The sequence below is a fragment of the Natator depressus genome, chromosome 9, assembly GCF_965152275.1.
Source record: "Natator depressus isolate rNatDep1 chromosome 9, rNatDep2.hap1, whole genome shotgun sequence".
Classification (NCBI taxonomy): Eukaryota; Metazoa; Chordata; order Testudines; family Cheloniidae; genus Natator; species Natator depressus.
In genome coordinates, this window is record NC_134242.1 from 24,917,942 (window position 1) to 24,940,254 (window position 22,313).

The 22,313-nt window shown below is 42.0% G+C and overlaps 1 protein-coding gene and 1 non-coding gene across 6 annotated transcripts in view; both read right to left on the reverse strand.

The window, feature by feature from the left end:
- Positions 1–4,577, reverse strand: part of MME (membrane metalloendopeptidase) — a 67,157-nt gene extending 62,580 nt beyond the window's left edge. For 3 of the 5 annotated variants that reach the window (XM_074963744.1, XM_074963741.1, XM_074963740.1), the window contains exons 1-2: positions 497–617; positions 47–216 (exon numbers count right to left, since the gene is read on the reverse strand). In XM_074963744.1, coding sequence (XP_074819845.1) covers positions 47–216; positions 497–513 — 187 coding nt within the window. In that variant the 5' untranslated portion in view covers positions 514–617. Of the gene's footprint in view, positions 1–46; positions 217–420; positions 475–496; positions 618–4,156 lie in introns of those variants that run through there. The other 2 variants (XM_074963742.1, XM_074963743.1) reach the window with 2 other exon arrangements.
- Positions 4,578–22,010: 17,433 nt separating this feature from the next.
- LOC141994278 (U6 spliceosomal RNA) lies at positions 22,011–22,113 on the reverse strand. Its single transcript, XR_012641067.1, has one exon. It is a non-coding gene; the product is annotated as a U6 spliceosomal RNA (small nuclear RNA).
- Positions 22,114–22,313: the final 200 nt, after the last annotated feature.

Here is a 22,313-nt window from a genome sequence, read left to right on the forward strand (position 1 = left end):
TAACAACTTTAACATTCAAATTGCAATAAGATGAACATCCACTTACCATCATATGTTGCATACAGAGCTATCATTGTGATAGATATAATAGTTAGGAGAATCACTACAACAACGAGCCCTATTTCGAGGGCGCTCCATCGCAGTTTTTTCTTTGGTTTTGGAGTGTTCATTTCAGTTATATCCATCTGGCTTTCCGACTTGCCCATAACCCAAATTCTGAAAAGGAAAAAGCCAAATTCACTAAGAACCTAATTGAATCGTATTTCCCAAATACATCTAGCCATTTAGCTCATCAGCTACCAGGATTTTTCCATGGTGAGCTTTCCCAAAAGGAAAAAAGGTTGGCTTGTTGAAAAATCCAAGTAGCATGTTAGTCATAAAATTAAAGTGACTATAACCACACAGCTTTTTGCCACTCACAGTTCCCAGGACAGTTCTTTCACACATACAAGCCACCAAAAAGGAAAGAACACAAACCCATGGTTTTAACACTTACCCTTGTGATTTAATCATATGTCTTGGGACAAGAGTTCATAGGCAAGCAAAAGGCAACTATTACTGTCTGAATAAAAATTAACTTAACATTCCACTCTTTGATCTAATGCCAAAGGTCAAATATGTTGTTTTTATCTCAGTGGCATTTTTTAAAAATCTTCTCAGCAATTAAAGTTTGTAGTGTTGAGGCTATGACTAAATAGAAGCAAGAAAAATGGGCTTTGTTCTGGGCTCAATCCCACTCACACTGAACTTAGTGGGAGTCGTTATTTTAATTTTCATGGGAGTAGCATCAGAACCACCCATCTAACTTTAGATGGGTGTAAATTAGGAATAACTCCAATAAAGACAAGTAAAACTAGTGGAAGTGAGATCAGAGAATGTGCAGGTAGTAGGATATGATTGTGGTGACAGTCCTTTTTGTTTATATTTCTTTAAGGGCAATTTTTGGTTTACCTCTTACAGTACTGCTGATCTTATACCCACTCCTTGCATCCTCATTTGAATATTGTCATTCACATAGGGCCCTTTCATTCCCTCTGCTTCTGCAATACTGGGTCAGATTCTCCTTGATGCAGGGTAATTCTCCCTGCCACAGAATGGGAACTCTAACCGTTTCAACTCAGAGTTTCCTTGAGATTCTTTTATTAGGGGGCAGAGTTCACCCCCTGCCCTTTTCACTCTACAGGGAAGAATAATGGATTTCTACCAGCAGGAATGGTGGAAATCCTCAAACTCTTTGGGTTTGTCCCCCCAAAGTAACCAACCAAGGGCACAGCAGTAAGTCAGGGCCTTTGAGTCCTCCTGCCTCCACCATACCGAGAGGGACCCACCTGGGGCATCTGGCCTAGTGGCCCCGCCTTCCCATCATCCAATAAGGAACGACAGCTGGTGGCGACCTTCTCAGCATCTTGTCATTATCACTCAATCAGCTCTGAGGCTTGTATTCTATCTATCTATTATTTGCTGTAATGCTATTGGTGGCTGGTTCTGCTTCATCCCTATCCTCTCCTACCACCATAGCCATTCAGCTGCCCAACCTCACTTCCTTCCCCATACAGATTGAAATTCTCAGTCATTCCCACTCTTTTAAACCTATGACCTCTTCCTCCCCTCCTTTCAATTTCAAGATCCTCATGCCCCGCCTCCCCCCCAGACTAGCCCTCTATAACTAGTATTTGTAAGTTAATAAATAAAAAAACATGTAAAAGAATTCAACAGCCTGGAGATACCTGTCCCATCACCCTGATCACTTTGTGTGAATGTTCCCCAACTCTTCATCTCTTTTAGACTGTAGGCTGTCCTGGGCAGGGCCAGTGTATGTTTGTCCAGCACCAAGCTCAATGGAGTCTGGGGCCCTGAGCCTGACTGGGGCCTTTGGGGACTAATAATAACAACAGTAAATAAATGAATAGGATGATATGCCCTCCCATCATCTCCCAGTTCTACTTGCAGTCCCCAGACGTCCCAGTACTTACAGGCTCTCCTGACTCACAGCTGTTCCCTTAAGGGATAGTTCTTGAACCACAGTGCAGGGAGGCACAGGTCATCCATAGGAGACTGAAATCCTGCATAGCCTGTCTAGCCCCTCCCTTTCCAAACATATAGACTACCAGAGCCCTACCTCCTGGCCAGTCCACATGGGCCCCCGTTTTACTGTGAATTACAGGTTTTTCATCAAATAAGTTACAGCTTGCCACACATAAGAGTGGAATCCCATAGAAAATGGATACAGAAGAGTGAGAATTTCCTATGTTTGGGAGAACTGGGACCTATATTAAACTGTGAAATCTAAATTCACAGATACAAATGTATAACTTTTTAAAATTGCTTTTATCTTTTCACCTCCACATACAGCAAGCAATAAGACTTGCTCTTTATTTATATTAAGAGCTGACCAATTCTCAACACTCTCCTCCTAAATTAGAATATAGTGCACTCTTCTGATTTTGGAAGTGTTTTTAGTGCTCTGGAAATGCTATATTTTTTCATGTGCAAATGTGCTTTTGCAGTCAGCAACTTTTTGCAAGTAAACTAGTCTTTCTGTTGCTACAGGAGTGTTCCTCTTATTTAAAGGTATCCCACTGATTCATTCTTACTTTTAGTTCTTTGTAAAATCTACAAAGAAAACCATTAAAGAACACCTAGTAAAAGCCTCTTTATGCGTTAATTGCAGACACAACAAAAGGGTAGGAGTAATTTAAGCAGATATGAGCTTAGGTATTATAGTTTCATTATGTTTCTCTCGGTGCTCCTGTGATCCTCTACCAGCTGCCCACTAAAGCTTAGACAAAACAGACAACCATAATTATTTTGACCGACTGTGGCCTAGGTGGCAGAGTGAGTTAATGCATTAGCTTTTCATTTCTGGATGCGTATGTTTAAAACTGACTTCTGAGGTGAGCCACATGTTCTCGATCAAATCTCTAAAGAAATGCGAGTGTGTCCCAAAAGTACCACACACTTCCACATGAGTTAAAACTTATGTCCTGAGGAATTGAGGAGTAGACACACCCTGGCTGTTACGATAAGGGTCGGAAAGGATTGACAGAGATGACTAACAAATGCCTTCAGCCATCGCTCAGATAAGCATGAACTCTTGGGCTAGGGCTACTATCTCTTCTACATTTTATCAGACATGTGAATGTGATCTTGGAGTAACAATATATACCTGCAAAAACCTTTACCATTTACAAATGTAATTTGTTTTTAATTAAAAAGTGAACACAAAGTATTTGTTACAGCCATACCACTTTGTGCTATGATTTTGTCAGCTCCAACAAGCTAAGTAGTGGCCTGGATCAGAAAAAGGATATCAGAATCTTATTGACACTACAGTTTGATTGGTTATGGCATCCATTGCTCATCCTTTGGAGGAGATGTAAAACCAAAGTTATCAAAGGTGTAAAACCAGAGTCACTTATGATCATTTCAGTAGGATGCCTTCCATAAGTAAAGGATGCAGGATGTGTCCACTGGAACACTAAGCTGGATCCTGCAGGGTAGTTAGCTAGGAGCTGGTACTTAGCATCTCACTGGTGGCACTAAGCTTCTTGCAGGTTCAAATCCATAGTGATTTAATACATAAATTTTATGAAATGTGTAACATCAACTTTTATGGAAAAGACAATGTGAAAAAATAACTAAATGCCATCAAAGCATAATCAGTATCACTGTAAATTACATTTGAGTCCAATGGAGGAAAACAGGGTACTTGAAAATAAGGTATGACTTCATGATGACAAAGGTAGCAGAAGGAGAGCATAATAACATAAATCTAGACGGTGTTAACTATATGCTGTATATAATTAAAAATCACAGTCCAATGAAGGCTTGGCCACCATAACCTCAATATCCCAGTAAAGGGAGACTCTGCTACAACAAGCTCTCGCGCACCTTTGTTGAAGAGGACAGCCAAGTAACTGTGTAGAGGGAGGTGTGATAAGAGTTTAGAAAACTGCATTCTCTCTGTGCCTATCTCCATAGCTCTGCAGTTGCATTTTCTCCCTGTCCTCCTCTTCCTCCCTCACCTCCAGAACCTCTCCCTGTCCGACCCCACTCTCACTCTCTTCCCCTTTTCCAGTCCCCGTCTCCTCGCCCCCCTCGCCCTGTCCTCTCCCCCTGCCAGTCCCGCTGCCCCGTCTCCTCTCCCGGGACTCACCAGCTGATGTTCGGAGAAGTTCGGTGCTGATGTAAATAGACACATCACCGACCAATGAAAAAGCGAAGGCAGCCTCGGGTGTCCCCGGCTGAGCAGTCGCCGGGAGCCGGCGGGAAAGCGGCTGGGGAGCTAGAGCGGGGCAGAGACTCTGCTCCTGGGGCGCCGGGCTTAGACTCCGGGTGCAGCACGGCCGGGAGCGAGGAGCTGCGGCATCTCCCAGACATCAAAGCCCGGCAGAGCTCTGCCTTCTTCCCGCACCGGCTGCGGTGGCAGTTCGGCGGCGGCGGCTGCAGAGCCAGGCTTTGCTGGCGGCGATAAACCAGCCCTGGTCTGCCGGCGGAGCCGTTCTCTGGGGGAGCCGAAGGCTTCCCCCGGGCGATCGCACGATGGGATGGGGGCAGGACGAAGGTCACCTCGCTGCCCCACCGGGCGGGGGGGTTACCCAGGCGCTCCCGCCACAGCTTGCTCAGGGATCGCGAGGGAAGGAGGCGCCTGCGGGTGGCCCTCAGCGCAGGGGAGCACTGATCCAATGGAATTGCCCCATTTCCTGACTTCGGACTGGAGGCTTGGGGCAGACTTTAGTCAGCTGCTCTCCCTCTCGCGTGTGGCAAACACACACACACACAGGCCGTATGCAAAGTGACAGCTGAGCTGCAGCGGGAGCTCAGACTGCACCTTCCTTCACGGGGTTTTCGTGTCTCCCCAGGCTCGGGGGGAGAGAGAGGGGGGCGGAGGATGCAAAAGCGGGGTTAGCAGTGGAAGTTCTGCCGTGCACAATGCCTGTTTCGTGCCGGCGCGTTGCCTTTGTCAAATGAATGCCGTCACACCGCTTCTCTGCAAGCTTCCCTTCCCCACGCGCACTTCATGATTTCTGAAGAGGGAGAGACAGACAGGGGAGACTTTTTGCATTCAGAAGGGGGCTGGGTATGGGAATGGCCCTGACCTGTACTTGTCTCAAGATTCTCTGGCAAAGTAAAGATAGCCATGTGCGTGTTTGGCGCCTTGCTAGTGGGAATCACGCTACTAGCTACATCGTTAACGGCAGTAGTTTGATTTCTGTTACTAACGTGCCAAACAGGCAACGGATAGATTTTTATTACCATTCCCCACACCCCCTTTCCTAGAAGCCCATATAGTGTTTCAGGGATGCAAGTGCCAGTTGAAATGTCTCAGCTCTGATATTACCAGCTCCGCAAACGAAAGTATCTGCCACCTCAGAGCTGCACCCTTTCTTTAATGGGGAAGGGTGAACATTAAGAACTAATTTCCTTTCTGAGCTGCACAGCAAATGGTCCCAACCACCCATCAGTAAGATGAGGGTGAACAGCCTACAATTAAGTAGGACAGCCTATTAAAGGAATAAAAACGAGCAGAAGTTTTTTATAGACTGAGCAGAAAGGCAGAGAAGCATCCAGTGAAGGCAAGAAAGGGGCACATTCAAAAACTAACAGAACAGAGATACCACATTTTCTTCCAGTGTAAAACTAAATGCAGAGTAATAACCACGCTACTCTAATCTTTTCTAGAGACTTATTAATTCAAACGTCTCAATTTCAACCTCTCATGCATTAGTCTTTCATTCCTGCCACTTCAGTTATTACAGCAAGCCATCTGCTTCCACGACTATCCATCTTTCTACTGCCTTAAAATCACCCTTTACACAGTCATAATTCCAAGCCTTCTACCCATTATCCTTCTTACAAATGGTGGCGGCAGACGAGCCATTTAAAAACATTTTAAAATGAGTCTGATTATGTGAGTGTAGTAGGTTCCCCCCCAACCGCCTGATATTTAAAGTACAGTAAAGTTCCAGAAGTAGAGGGAAATGGGAGTGGCCTAAGTTAAAATGAGCCCCAAGGTTTCATTTTTCAAAATGTTCTGAGGTGAACAAAAGAAGTGCCAATACTTTGGGGCCCATTGCAGAGGGAGGAAGAGGGGAAAGTAACTTTAAAATCTGCTTAAAAGAGACTGAAATACCTAAGTCTGCATCCCTTATTTGTCCAGTTGTTTTAGAGCCCCAAGTTTGGAGGGGATGGGGGAGAGAAGAGATTACAGGCTAGCAGATGTAGGGGTTAATCAGTTGTATAATCTGTGGATCAAATTCTGAAGTTCTTTCTCAGCCTTTATTCAGGCAAGAATCCCATATAAATGTATCCTGCTTAAGAGATGAGTGAAGAGGTAACAGTTTGGGCTCAATGGGCCACATCTTCAGCTAGTGTCAATTTGCACAGCTCCCTTTACTTCAGTAGAGCAACATCCATTTTCACCAGCTGAGGATCTGGCCAGTGCAGTAAAGGGTACCAATATGAAAGGATTGCTAAGACGACTTCAGGACTACATTCTCTAATCTTTTTATGCGCTGCATTTTTTAGAGATAACAAAAAGGTCATTCCATTCATGGAAAAATTAAATATGTTTATTAGATATGCCTCTACTGCCATGATGAACCAAAGAAATGACAGCATAATGCTTTAACTCATGTGATGTTCTCTCAGAATATTTGTGTGCATGATCAGATTCCTTACTGTAATTCAATTTGCTCATTTGTTCATGTTATTTAAAAAAAAAACAAAGAAAGAAAAGAAACAGAAACAAGTTCTCCCTAAATTTTATAATAGTTTATAACAGTTTATAATCCTAGGCATTTTAGTGTCATAATAAATGGCCAGTCCTCTCAAATTGTACTCATGTAAGTAACACTTAGTCTCTTGAGTAGTCATATTGGTTTCAGTGAGAATAACCACAGGAGTAAGGGTTTGCGGAATCAGGCACTATGTGGTAACTTTAATGGGATCTGGGGTTACTCCCTGATAACTTTCTGTATTCTAAAAGATGACTACTAAGTTGAAGCCGATACATGAAAAAGTGGTAATTTGGTAGTCAAAGAGAATACAGCATGCCACTTACAGAATCAGAGAATGGAAATAGTATTAATAGAATGGCACATTGCCATTGAATCAATGTCTCTGGCTTGAAACATACAGGTTTCTGTGCCAGCTGTTTGTCTAAGGGAGATCTGATGGCAGTCCTTCATACTAGTGACATGATCTCTTCAAAAGAAGAGGTTAAAGAAATCTGCTTCTTCTGAAACTTTACTTCCAGGTACTTTCCCCCCAGCCCCATGCATCACAAGTCATTATCTAAATTGTTCAGCCATCTAACTGTTGCATCATTGAGGGTAGTAAGGTGTTGCTGTCGACCATCCAATCTTCTAATTGTGCACTCCACCACATTTGACTGTCTGCATCACTGCCCTGCAGTCACACTGTGAAGACTGGACTAAGCCAAATTTCTGCATTGTGGGAGCCACTATGTCTATTCTAGTCAGTAGCCTATTAAGCCTAGTTCAGGATAAGCATCCCAGATTGTAAACTAGGGCTTCTGAAGTTCATCGGCATGCCTGTCTCTCTATCCCAGAGTTGGTGCCACTCCATAAAGTCATAGCTGTCGGCCGTGATATGTTGTTGTTCATTTGAGATAGGCACTGGACTGGCAGCACGGGACATGAATGCACGAATGGCCACCTCAAAAGAATATTGCAAAGTCAGGTGTGGAAAGTCAGCAGGAACTACAGGGGTAGGTGTTTTCCTCTGGAGGTGGGCAGATCTTCTTGTGGGAAATGTGAGTTGCTTATTTGCACGTATTGGAACCATTGTCAGGCCTTGTGTGTAGCAGATGGTTTCATCTGTCCTATCCCTCCATGCAGTTTTATGGGTGATGGTGTCTCTGTCACATTGCACTCTATATGATTTTATAAAAATATGCTAATGAGTGTGAAGATAATGTAATTGGAATATACTTCATGCAAAAGGTCTCTTGTAAGGTATCATTACAAAGCTTATAATCCACCGAGTGTGGTCATCCTATTTGTATAAATGTATCACTCTTGTGTCTGAAACTAGAAATGTGAAATATAACTCTGAGGTCCTATTGTAGTTATGCAAAGTGTGGGCCATTAATGGTGGTTTGGAATCTTAATGGGTCCCATTAACCAGGACAATTACCTGTCGATGGCTCTGTTTTACTTGTAAGTCTTCCTGTATACCTGTGGGCTGGCAAGTGGGTAATGAAGTGTTACAGTGACATGTGATAATGTCACCTGAACGGGAATCCATCTTTAACCTGGTGCTTTTCCATTGAGAAGGAGGGGCGGCAACCCAGAGGGACAAAGGATTCCCGCCTTATGCAAAAGATATATAAGTGGGTGGAACAGAACAAAGGGGGCAGCAATCATGAGAAATCCCCTAGCTACCACCTGAACTGGAACAAGGGCTGTACCAGGGGAAAGGATTGTGCCCAGACTAGGAAGGTATCTAGTCTGTGAAAGAAACTTATTGAAACATCTCTGAGGGTGAGATTTTATCTGTATTCAGTTTTTTTACTGTACTAGACTTAGACTTGTGTGTTTTATTTTATTTTGCTTGGTAATTCACTTTGTTCTGTCTGTTACCACTTGGAACCACTTAAATCCTACTTTCTGTATTTAATAAAATCACTTTTTACTTATTAATTAACCCAGGGTATGTATTAATACCTGGGCAGGGGGGACAGCTGTGCATATCTCTCTATCAGTAAAAAGAAAAGGAGTACTTGTGGCACCTTAGAGACTAACAAATTTATTTGAGCATAAGCTTTTGTGAGCTACAGCTCAATGCGTCCGATGAAGTGAGCTGTAGCTCACGAAAGCTTATGCTCAAATAAATTTGTTAGTCTCTAAGCTGCCACAAGAACTCCTTTTCTTTTTGCGGATACAGACTAACAGGGCTGCTACTCTGATCTCTATCAGTGTTATAGAAGGTGAACAATTTATGAGTTTACCCTGTATAAGCTTTATACAGGGTAAAATGGATTTATTTGGGGTTTGGATCCCATTGGGACTTGGGCATCCGAGTGTTAAAGACAGGAACATTTCTTAAGCTGCTTTCAGTTAAGTCTGCAGCTTTGGGGCACGTGGTTCAGACCCTGGGTCTGTGTTGGAGCAGACTGGCTTGTCTGGTTCAACAAGACAGGGTGCTGGAGTCCCAAGCTGGCAGGGAAAGCAGAGGCAGAAGTAGTTTTGGCACATCAGTTGGCAGCCCCCAGGGAGTTTCTGTGATCCAACCCATCACAATCTCATCAAAGTTTTGGGGGAGCTATGTGAGCCAACACATAAATTAGATGTTAATATATGGTTAAGGCAGCCACTAATGATATGGGTGACAGTGTTCAGCTCCAAATCAATGAGATGCTATGCCATCTTTTTCCCCACACTGCTGCACTGCATTCCTCTGAAGCGAACACTAGTACCAGAACTGAGGTTTGTAGAACATTTGCTTCTGCTTCCCAGGAGGTTCCTGCTAGCTTTTGGATCAAGGCTGTGTAGGAGATGATCTTTTTCTTTGTGTTCTACATGGGACCGTTAAGATAGACTACAGTCCAGTTTTACTCCTAAATAAGTGGCAACTAGCTAAAAAGGGAGTGAACAATCCTCAGCAGAGACTGTAAGCGGTAGATTGGTTATAATAGGTGAAGAGTTGGGCTGTTTTGAGGGAACTCTTGGTAAACCCAGGAGGGGGCAATAGTTGAGCTATTCTGGGGGTACTTAACTTCTGTTTTTAGGGTAACAAGTAGATTCTAAGATGGTGGCCACAATCTTCCATCTGAATGATTACCTGGCCAATCTGTTCTCCTCAGGTACGGGTCTCCAGGATGTCTAAGGAATTTCTTAGAGGATACAGATACAGCCCTCTGATAAATGATTGACACAAGCAGTGTTCCAAAACAAAGCACCCTTTATTGGTGCAAACACAAATAACACAAATCCCTAACACAATAACAACCTAACAACACCCCTTACTGATGCTATAAAACACAAATCCCTCACAACAAGCTAGAGAGCACCCCAAACTCAATTGCCATAGAGTTTGAAGTGATGCTACGTGGCTGCGCCTTGCTTCAGATGGCCAGTCTTCCACAGGTTGCTGACAGCTGCTGGTAACAGTCTTTCAGTGTCTTTCATGTTAAGTCTCATCTTTGGATCCTTCTCTGGTTTCTGCTCCTCCTGTTCCAACTTCTACATGCACTCTAGCACTCTTACTCTTTGCATAGTCTCTACACTCCTTGCACCTTCTCTTCTGCTATCTGTTTCTCTGACACTCTCTTTATATACTATGCTGACAGGCTTGACTGACAGTTGTTTTGCTTACTTTTGCTAATATTTTCCTGTCAGAGTTCTGCAGAGCACCTACCACATCACAATATTGTTTTTAATGTACCCAACCTCATGATCAACAACTGCCTCACCTCTGCTTTTGTTGCCAATTTCTCTCCTGCCAATTTCAGTGCTAAGTGACCTACAGCTTTCATCTAATGGTGGAGTGACTCTTTCTCATTCAAAATAGAGGCTAGGGGTACAAGATGGAGTCTGGGGACTTCAAAATGGAGTTTCTCTGGTATCACACGGACAAAGGTAAGTGGCCAGAGCATTCATGTCTTGGCAGAGTAACCCTTCAACATTGCGTAGAATGTTACCCCCATCAGTGGGATGGATGTCATCTGCATATACATACTAATTGGCTTAGGTGTTGGTAGTTTCTAAGTATTTATGTTGAAAAAGAGAGGAGCTAGAATGGATCATTGTGGGAGTCTGTAACAGAGATGCCTAAGCCAGCAGACTTTGTCTCCTGCTTGCAAGATGAAGCATCAATTCATTATGATGAACCGTACCCCATGGGCTTGTAGTCTGGAACAACTTGGCAGTCAGCCTTGTATGCCAGACAGTCTTATATGAAGCTAACATATCCACCAGAAGGGAAGCAACTTTTTTGCCCTTCTCAAAGGCATCTTCAATGTCTTGTATTAAGCAAATGACTTGATCCTCGGTACACCATCCTCATTTGAAGGCAGTTGTGGTTTGATAACCTCATTGATGGACATCAGAATCTGTCTCTCCATAAGCTTGCATAGGCACAAAGGAGAAGAATTGTTTGATAGCTGTTGGGATCTGCCACTAGTTTTCCTGGTTTCAGAATCGCTACATTTTTTTCCCTGCACCAGATTTTTGAGATGCAGTTGTCCTGGAAACATGTAATGTACACACAGTAATGTGCTTCCAGATAATCCAGCACTATCTATAATAGAAAGATGCACTTTACTGTATACTTAGAACAAGTTGCATCACAATAGGTCAACTCACAGTCACATGCAATCAATGGAAGAACAGCGAGTAACCCATTCAATATTGTATTGGCTCATATGACTAGGGCAGCAACAATCAGGCATTTTGTTGTCAAGGTACTCTCTGAATGACATTTAACAAAATGAGTACCCATTTAAAATGACTATGAGATAACGTTGAGAAAAGTTGATACATTGCATTTGAACGCTGGTCATTTTGATGAGATCTAATGTCCACCCTTTATATATAAATTATATTACAAAAAAGTACATCAAAAGAACATTAGGTTGAAAAGTCAAGCATTCGAAAGTTAGGAAAGGCCAAAATTAGGGTTGCCTAGACTGCTTCCTCTCAGGTCCTGCGTGCAGTGCCAGAGCGATCCGCATCAGCAAGAAACAGCTATTGCAAGGAAAGTCCTGCTCAGCCCTTGCATTCCCAAGAGGGAGCATGCTCAGTGCAGATGGAATCTTCAGAGAATGGAACTGCTAATCTGCAACAAATCTCTATTGAGCACGTGCAAACAGATTTTTCAGAGGCTTATAACTTGTCCAAATTTGTGGGAATTTTCATGGGGACAGCAAAAGTCACAACCCTGGCACCATGTCAACTCCTCCCACCCACCACTAGCCAAATTACAAATCTTTGCTCCAAAGTATGGAGGTACTAGAAATTCTCAACAAAACAGTTGTAAGAAATTTTAACATGGGAAAAACAACATATTGCTGAACTAGTTTAGCTGAAATTTGAATAAAATAAAATAAAGTCAGCCTGATGCAGTCACCTGGCATGGAAAATTTCAACTGAAATCATTAAAGTTTGGCAACGTTATAAACAACTGAAAATAGGGTCTCATAATGGAAATTGTCAAGCAACTATAGGCATTGCTGGCTGTGCTGCCTATAGTAATAAAAGTTTTCCACACTCAGATAGCATTTTCCACTTGAACCTCTCAAAACATTTTGTGAATGTTAATAAATTAATCTTCTCAGTGAGGTACGTTATTATTATTACAATATTACCTCCATTTTACAGTTTTGGAAACTGAGACACAGACAGGTTAGATTACCTGTCTAAGGTCACACAGCAAGTGAGTGGGGAATTGAATTTTCATCTCCTGACTTTCCATATCCCATTTTTTAGCTACTAAACCATGCTTCCTAAATGATCGCTTTCCACACCAAACTTAGGGACACAATTTCTCAGTAAGAAGCTGTCAGCTCACTCAGATAGTTCTTTCCCTGCTGTCCCCAGCACTGCAGCTTGTTTTGATTGAGGTTGATTTATTTATTTTTCTTTCCCAGACTTTAATTCAACTCCTGGCTACCGATGTTGCATTCTCCTACAATATTATATAATTGTAATGTCTCCTTTACTGTATCTAAACAAGTCTGTGGTCTGAGTATTTTGCTTTGTAAATTATTCATTTAAGAAGACGGTTTCCTCCAAATGACTCAGTGTAGAGTAAAGCAAAGCAGGTTTAACATTGTCTATTTTGGTATGAGGGCCTTGATTAAATCTGTCAGCTTCCTCTTGCTTCAGCAGCAGAGAAATTATCCAGGAGGCTGACGGACCCGATGATGGTTGCTGTAAAACAGATTGTGAATTCATGGCTCTAGGTTCATCATATACAAGATTCAGAATTCCTTTCTTTGTGTTTCATATGATTGCAGACTAACTGGGTTATAATCCCCGAATTCCAAAGAGATCACAGCTCTCAAAAGGTTTGTTAGAATTTCTAAATGATTCAGGCTTCAGTAGTAGAGTACTGTAAACCCCTCCAGGGCTGGTGTGAGCAGGTTGATATGTTTTATACCACAACTGATTCAGATGAGTTTGCAATCCTTGACGTTTGAAAAGGTTTGGCTGCAAACACATCTGGTTTGCTGTATGTTTGAATCTCACTGCAAACCCACAGGCAAAGTTTGAGTTAACATTGGCTCACTGGGACCAGAAATTGGACTAGTGACCATATTGGAAAATATGATTGTAAGTGTTTATTAGAAGACAACACAGAGGCTTTTTCTTTTGTGAGACGAGAGAGCAAATTAACTATAGATAATAAGTGACACACACACTTTATACATGGGGAAGAGGAGACACCACATTGGAGGAGCATAATATAAATGCAGTAAGAAAGAGAAGGAGAAAGCAAGCATTGTGGGAGATTGTAGTAATAAGGACAGTAGGCAGATGGAGTGATAACCTGGGAGGCAGGTGCTGTCTGCTGGGGATCAGATTAGAGTGTGGTCTGTCTTTGGAGACCATTTTCCTACGGGAGATACCAATCAGATTGTCACTCAAAATCAGTGCTGCAAAGAGGTGAACTGTGGTCTGGAAGGATTATAGGAACTATAGGTAAGTGGGAGGATAAGTAAATATATGAATATGTTACAAGGGTAGTGTGATTAGAACAGTGATCGTGGGGTGACAGAGCAACACCGTGGCCAAGGGAAGAAGCTTGTATGTGCACCTGCTGGGTAGCCAGAGCAGACAGCTGGAGCTGTAGGAAAGTTGGACCTGGTTGGCACAGGAAATAGTGGCATTAGCTGAACCAGGATTTTGAGTCAGAGAACTTTTCTCTTGCAAAGCTATACAAGTAATATATATAATTAGGCTAAATAATAATAATTTAATTTTCCACTAACTGATGGAATGAAGGCTAGTGACATACTGGCTTAGACTACTGCCCAAGTCTGAGTTGAAATGTTTATTTTCTCTGACTTTTCTGTCTGGACAAGCGACATAACCTTAACTGCAACCTAAGAAACAAAGTGATATAGTTTCTGCCTTCCCTTCTGAATGCTCACAGTCGACACCACTAGTCACGGACACTGGGGAAATGCTGTGTAACTTGTCTCACTTCAGAACTGAAATGCACAATAGCCTCAAAGTGTCTGTGAGCTGGGATAGAGTAAAGAAACTCCTATCCCACTTTGATAGAGCGTTCACAGACTCAAGCAAATTTGTGTGAATCATTGCTAGTTTCTGAATGCAGGCTGGATTTGATCAAAGGTTTATTTGTATGTGTGTGTGTGTGTTAAGGTTCAAACTGAATGTGTTGCATAGCTCTGCTTTTAAGTAGGCAGTAGTTGGTGAGTTTAAGAAAGAAACCAGACAGCTCTCATCAAGTGAAGGAGATTACAGTGAGAATGGGCCCTCCTACTTTTAGGATGGGAGTTGAGGGATCTGGGCATGAATCACTGGAAATATTTTAGATACACAGTAGCTTTGTCCAGGATAATAACTCTTCTTGGGATTATAACTCTTCTTGTGGTTGGGGGTTGACTTTTAGAGGTTGTGAAGTGTGATATGCAGTCAGAGGGTTGACAAATCCGTGAAATGAGACTTTATTCAAGTATGTAAACTGCAGACTTTGTCAGCTCCTTGCATCGTGTATGCTGACTTCATGTCTGCAAATTCAATTATTCAGGGAATCAGGGAAACATTTCATGATATTATCCATATCAATACAAATCAATTCCAAGTCACACTTACTCTGTACCTATTGGACATGAAAATTAGTTGATAGTAAAACATAAAAGAATCAGTTCCATTAACCTAGTTGAGAAGGAAGAAGTTGATGTTTCCCAAGGCGTTTTCTACTGAGGACTTACAGTACTGGCTGGTAAATGAAGCTAAAACTGTATAACGAAAAAACTGCTTGTTAAGGGAACATTATTTCTGCAAAATGCTAGAATTAAGTTCTAGAAGGTACCTTAACTCAGGCACAGAGGACTTGCGTGGTTAGACTTTATAATGTGCAACATCGCATGGTATATGTTTGAATGAGGAGAGTAGTTTTATAGGATTTTCATTAATATTTTTTATTTAGCTGCTTGGTATTCACAGGCGTGTGCTTAGTATTTTTCTGTGCCAGTCCTGTGGTATTATACATTGTTTGTATGAAAAATGAACAGCACTTCAGTATTGTATTTGCCCTTGGTTTGAACTGTTTTCATTTGTTTTATTATCACTACCTTTTAAACTTTAATATTTGCATATACGCGAGCAAACCTGGAGCAATGGCAGTGTCTTTTTTTGGTTAACAGTTTCTGGCATATCAACATTGCAGGGAGGGAGCTTGTTGTGAACTCTCTTTTATAGTAACTGGCTTTTAAATGCTTATCTGCTGTATACTAGTTTAGAGACACTTGCAGTGCTTCACCTAGTATTTTCAGTGCTTGGCATATTAAAGTTAGAGTCATAGAGTTTAAGGCCAGATCACCCAGCTTCACCTGCTATATATCACAGGCCACCAACACCAACCAGTACCCACACACTAAACTCAACAAACAAAACGAGACCAATGTATAACAGTCCACCGGAGACTAAACTATTATGTTCACAGGGAGCGAATAGGAGGGATTGGGGTGCACCAGTGCCCAAGGCCCCCACAATGGCAGGGTAATTATTAAGTGAGATATGCCCAGGTAATCCTCGCAAGTGACCCACATCCACACACTGCAGAAGAAGGGAAAAACCTCCCCCCAAGATCACTGCCAATCTGACTTGGAGGAAAATTCTTTTCTGAACCCACACATGGTGATCAAGTTGCATTTGTTCCTTCCTAGTTATGCAGTAGCTGACTGAATTTTTATATTGTCTTCCTGCTCCTCTCCTCTTTGCAATCAGAGGCCACTGTTATTTTGATGTTTGGATTCTATTCTTAATTCATTAATCTATTCTTATCTATTTAAATTATAATTTAGCTGTCTTGAAAGACTGTATGTGCATATTTTCCCTCCTGTTTATTTTTGGGGGTGGGGTAATACTTCCCCTTTTGTGCAATCTGTACATTTCAAAGTCAAAAATTCCTCTTTGGTATTTTTACTGCATATAAATTGTACTCCTCATTTCTATAGCTCCTAATCCCTGTGAATTCTCTAAATTTAGTAAATATCATGTTCACTTTTTGTTATGCTTAGCACTTTTCAAGACCTAGCAATTTTAAGTGCTCAGAGCTGCATGCCACGTACAGGCAGGATCTGCCTCTTTCTCTGACCATGCACTCTCTCTAGGGGCAGATCTGCTTCTGCTTGCTACATCTTGAATCAGACAGTCCGACTACCAATGAACATCAACAAAATCTAGGGGAGCTAATAGGCTACCCTATTGCTGCCTCCTTAAATGGTGCACCTGGGAAAATGCCTCTTTTTTTTTTTTAAACACAGGGATGTGGCAATAATTCATTTGGGCTATAATGCTGCAGAAAAGAAGTATTTTCTTGTGCTGCATTGGATGGCTGAATAACTAAATTCAAAGAACAAGCTCAGCAAATTCAGTTTGACTCAAAATAAAGTCTGGCCCAAGTACATTCTGCTCTTTAATACACCAAAATAACTGGTTTGGTGGATAGGGGAATGCAGTGGACATAATATACCTGGATTTCAGCAAGGCTTTTGACACAGTCCCACATGACATTCTGATAAGTAAGCTGGAGATATGCGGACTTAGAGGAACTACCATTCGGTGGATACATGATTAGTTAAACAACCACAAACAAAGAGTAACTATTAATGAAATGATGTCAGATTGGAGGGAGGTCTCAAGTGGGGTGATAGTACTGCTCTTCTCAGCACTGGTTAGGCCTCAGCTGGAGTAATGTGTCCAGTTTTGGTCACTACTGTATTGAAAGGATAGAGAGAGACTGGAAAGGAGCCATATGAGCAAAGGCTGAAGGAACTGGGAATGTTTAGTTTGGAAAAGAGGAGACCGAGGTGGGGACACGATAGCAGTCTTTCAATACTTTAAAGGCTGCCATAAAAAAGATGGAGAAAAGTTGTTCTCTCACAGAAGGCAGGACAAGAGGCAATGGGTTCAAACTACAGTGTAGTAGATTTAATCTAAATCTCAGGAAAAACTTCCTAATCATAAGAACAGTTTCCCCAGTTGTGAAAAGGAACGTCGGGGGTAACCATTTCTCTCCACAACTCTACATTCCCTCTTCTAAGTAGGGCACAGAGAACCCCAATAGCAGCTTACCTCAATCCCCATATCTGAGAAAGGAATGAATAAGTCCAGCAAAGACAGCAGGAGGCCAATGGCATCTCCTTCCTCTATCTAACAACTCTATCATGAGACAAGGGCAGGAAAATCCCCTAGCTTCCCATTCCTCCAACTTGAACCCAGGGTTGGAAAACCCAGCAGATCATTTCTCTTCTTCTGATCTCCTGTTGGACAGAGGTTGGGAAAACGTAGAGGTTAGGTGCTGCAGGATTCTACTAGTTATTAGTATGACTTTTGGGGGAGAGGGTGAGTCCCTTTACAGCCCACCTTGCCTGCCTCTCTCTCTCTCACTCTCACTCTAGTCTTCTACTACACCTAATCACAGGAGGTAAATATACTGTTAAGCTGGATGTTTCTACTAAAATGGGCAGCAGTGAAATAGTTAACACTGGGTTTTAAATTGTAATCACTGAGTTTCAGCACTAATACCAGGTGAGATTAACGGAAAAGTTTATACCTCTTATATTGTGTTTTTAGGGACTCAGTAGGCAGCAGCAGTGGCTCATATTTGAAGCTCATATTTGACTAGAAGAGCCAGGAACTTAGGCCAAAAATTTCAAATGCCTGAAGTTAGGCAGTTAAATCCCCTATCTGGGGACCTAAGCAAGTGGCTGGATTTTTAGAGCTGTAGGTCAGGCCCCTTAGGCCTGCACCTTGAAAGTCAATGGGAGCTTTGCCATGGACTTCAAAGAAGGTAGGATCAAGCCCTTATTTAGATGCCTCGCTATGGATTTGGTTGTCTATTTTTAGGCATTCAAGTATGCATATTTTGGCCTTTAAGGTTTTTTTAAGAGAATCTGCAGAAACTAACGTGGGCTATTCAGAATGGCCATTCTTTTCCTCTCCCCAGATCTATTGCTGGAAGTGATGTAAGAAGCATGATTTGGACTTGATTACATGAGAATTCTCACTGTGGTCTAACAGCCAGGAGACCCAAAGGGACAGGGATTTCCATTCTCTTTTTTTTCCATTTTTGTACAGGATTTATGCTGTGCAACATTCTCTTGAATGGCTGCACTTATGTGAAAGCATCCAAGTAGCAGCTGATGCAGGCAACATCAGAAACATGTATGACGGGATCAAGAAAGTCTTGGGTCCAACTTCAAAGAAGACAGTCCCATTGAAATCAGCAACAGGGGAAACAATCAACGACTGCATCAAGAAGATGGATTGCTGGGTAGAACTCTACTCTGAGTTTTATTCTCATGAAAATATTGTTACGGATGCAGCCATCAATGCCATCAAAAGCCTGCCTGTTATGAACCAACTCTATGATGAACCAACTGTCGAGGAGCTTAGCCTTTCCATAGATGGCCTCCTCAATGGAAAGACCCCTGGAAAAGACTGCATACTGTCCGAGGTCATAAAATGCAGAAAACCTATTCTACTGCAACATCTTCATGAGTTGCTCTGCTTGTGCTGGAAATGAGAGACACCAGCATCATCACTCTCTATAAAAACAAGGGTGACGAGCGACTGTAACAACTATCATGGCATTTCCCTTCTTAATATTATGGGAAAAGCCTTTGCCCGAGTTGTCCTGAACAGACTTCAGACCCTTGCAGACAGAATCTATCCTGAATCACAGTGCAGCCCCCCCCACCAAGCTCTTAAGCATGATTCGATCCTTCCATGAAAACATGTACAGCACAGACCAATTCGACAGCTCAGTTTTTGAGGCTTTTCAGATTCGTAGCAGCGTTAAGCTAGGTTGTGTACTTGCCCCAACTCTGTTTGGGATCTTCTTCTCTCTGCTACTGAAACAAGTTTTTGGTTCCTCACCTGAAGGAATCTACTTGCACACAAGATCTGATGGAAAGCTGTTCAATCTTGCAAGACTCACATCTAAAACCAAGACTTGGGAGGCCCTTATTCAACACCTCCTCTTCGCTGACAATGCAGCAGTGACAACCCACACAGAAACCCATTTCCAAAATCTTATGGACAGTTTTTTCCAAAGCCTGCCAGGACTTTGGGCTTACTATAAGCCTAAAAAAAGACTAAAATAATGTGCCAAGGAGTTGAGGAAGCACGCTCCATCAAGATCAACAAGCTTGAAGTGCTGAACGAGTTCACATACCTGGGGTCCACTATCGCAGTCCACCTTTCACTTGAAACAACTCAGCATCCGCATTGGAAAAGCCACCACAATAATGTCTAGACTGAACAAGAGGGTCTGGCAAAACAACAAACTGACAGAACACACAAAGATCTGTGTATATCATGCGTGTGTTATAAGCACACTTTTGTATGGAAGCGAGACATGGACACTATACTCTCATCAGGAAAAGAGGCTCAACAGCTTTCATATGTGTTGCCTTCATTGAATCTTTCAAATCTCCTGGAGGGACAGTCACCAACACTGAGGTGCTCAAACGGGCCAGCATACCCAGCAAGCAAACACTGCTGAAACATAGATGCCTCCACTGGGTTGGGCATGTGTGCTGAATGAATGATGGGCACATCCCAAAGGACATCCTCGACAGCGAATTGGTATCTGGAAAAAGACCCAAAGGACATCCAAAATTGCGTTTCAAGGATGTGTGCAAGCGAGACCTCAAAGAAATGAATATGGATGTGGACAAATGGGAAGAACACAATCAAGGCTGCAGCCTTTGGAAACAAGAGCTTAACAAAGGTCTCTGGAGTTCTGAGAGGAAGCTGTCCAGCTTGGCAGAGGAGAAAAGAGCTCGGAGAAGGCAGAGCCCAAAGGGTCGAAACATCACCTTTAAATGTGACAGATGCAGCAGAGATTGCCTCTTTTGAGTGGGTCTCCTCAGCCACGTTCGTGGCTGCCATAAAACCAACTGAGTAAATTCTTTACCTCTCGGGGGCACATATCCATGGACTGAAGGATGCCTTCTATTTATACTGTGCAAGCCTTGTATTTTGTCATCTGGGATAAAAAGACCCAAAAGGGACACTTAATTGGAGCAAAATCCATTATTTATCTCATTGTGCACGGATGTACAGCCGCCTAATCTGTGACATGGAAATAGAACTCATTCTTCTTTCAGGCTATTTGCTTACATCATTGGGAAATGAGACTACAATATAGGTTTTAAGCACAGTGTGAAGGATGTGGGTTGAAATTCTATAGTTGCATTGATTTGTTGCTGCAGTGGATGAAGTGCAGTGGTTTGTTATTTTGTAGGGTTGTGCAATATTTGTCCAGTGCTCTAGATATTACTTTGAAACAATTTATATATTTTTTTCTTCCTATGTTTAGGCCAGATTCTCCTAGGGTGACCAGATAGCAAATGTGAAAAGTTGGGACGGGGTGGTGGAGAGGGGGTAATAGGAGCCTATATAAGAACAAGACCCAAAAATCAGGACTGTCCCTATAAAATCGGGATATCAGGTCACCCTAGATTCTGCCCTCATTACTCACATCAAGCAGTGCCATGCTTCCTGAGTAATACCATTGAATGTAATGGTACTCAACAGGAGTAAGAATGGCACAGTGTAGCCCTTAGTATTTAGCAGCTATATAAGTGTACAATCCATCCATGGCTCATTGTATTATAACAAGGAGAACTGTACCCAGTATTCTTAAACTCTGTATAAGGCTATGTCTACACTTATTGCAGCATGTACAATACATACACTGCATGCCCTCCAGCAGGAGTATATATAGAATATATACAGTGAAGCACTGCTTATGCCAATAGATTAATGAGACGACAGATCCTTAGGGTCCTACACAATCCTCTGCATGCAGAGAAAGGCTCTGGCTGGGGAGAGGCAGCAAAGCATTGATAAGTATTCTCTGAGTATGGTCTTTCAGACTTTGACAATCTGCCCCGCTTTGCAGCAGTCAGTAAGAAAAATCTGTCTTTTTTCCTCTCTTCTCAATTTCTGTCATATTTTTCTCCTTTTCTTTTAAAGATTAATATCTAGAGCATATTATACACATGAATTTACTACAGTTATGCATCTATAATACTGAACTAGTACACTATCCCTTATAATGGGTCTAAGCCTGATCCTTAGACTGTGATCAACTTTTTTTGAATTACCAAAATCATAACTCACACTCTGTTGTGTTTGTTTTTGTTTCCATTGAGATCCATGTTAGCTTATCCTGATATATGTAGCAGGATAATCTATCACTTTTTCTATCTTTGTTAGAAGCCATTCCGTAAACTTTAAAAAGTAGGATAATTAAATTTGTACTGTAGATTCCAAGGTGTTTTTAACAAAGAGTTGGAAAGATAGTTTGTGAATACAAGTGGCTAATAATTTGATTACATCAGAATAATTTAGGAGTAATTCTACTAATGTGAATGATTTACTTCAGATTTATTTTAATAGAATCATAAGGTTAGAAGGGACTGCAAGAGTCATCTAGTCTAACCCCCTGCCAAGATACAGGATTTGTTGTGTCTAAACTACCCAAGACTGATGGCTATCCAGCTTCCTTTTGTAAACCTTCAGCAAAAGAGCTTCCACAACCTCCATAGGAAGTCTGTTCCATTGCATGGGCTCTGAGGGTGGCAGCACACATCCCTGTCCTATCTCTTTTCTCCACTTCCTATGTGGACACCCAACTGAAGTGAGAATTGGGGATGGCTGAACCCTGTGGAGTTTGAGATTTGGCACACTGCTTGAAGTACTCTTTTGGGTTAACAGAGTTCACAAAACTTGCTCTAGTATATGAACCTTTTATTTCTGTAATTTAAATCCTTTAAAAAATAAAAGGAATGCTTTGCAAATATTCATGTCAGGCTTGTGCAGAGGCCATGCTAATTGTCTCCTCATTGTTCCAGCATCTTTTATGGTGCCAATCAAGCAGGGTTATTTCCTAAGGGTGATTCAATTAAAAAAGTTATTCTAACTGAAAGAGAGCCCGTGCAATTTATGAAAGCAAGACAGAATCCCTCCCTCCACTCCCACATAAAGATACGATATGACAAATGGGTACTCACTGTTGTACATTGTTCATTTTATAATTAGAATTTTTTCACTCCCAACCCCCAAACTTTCAGGGGAGTT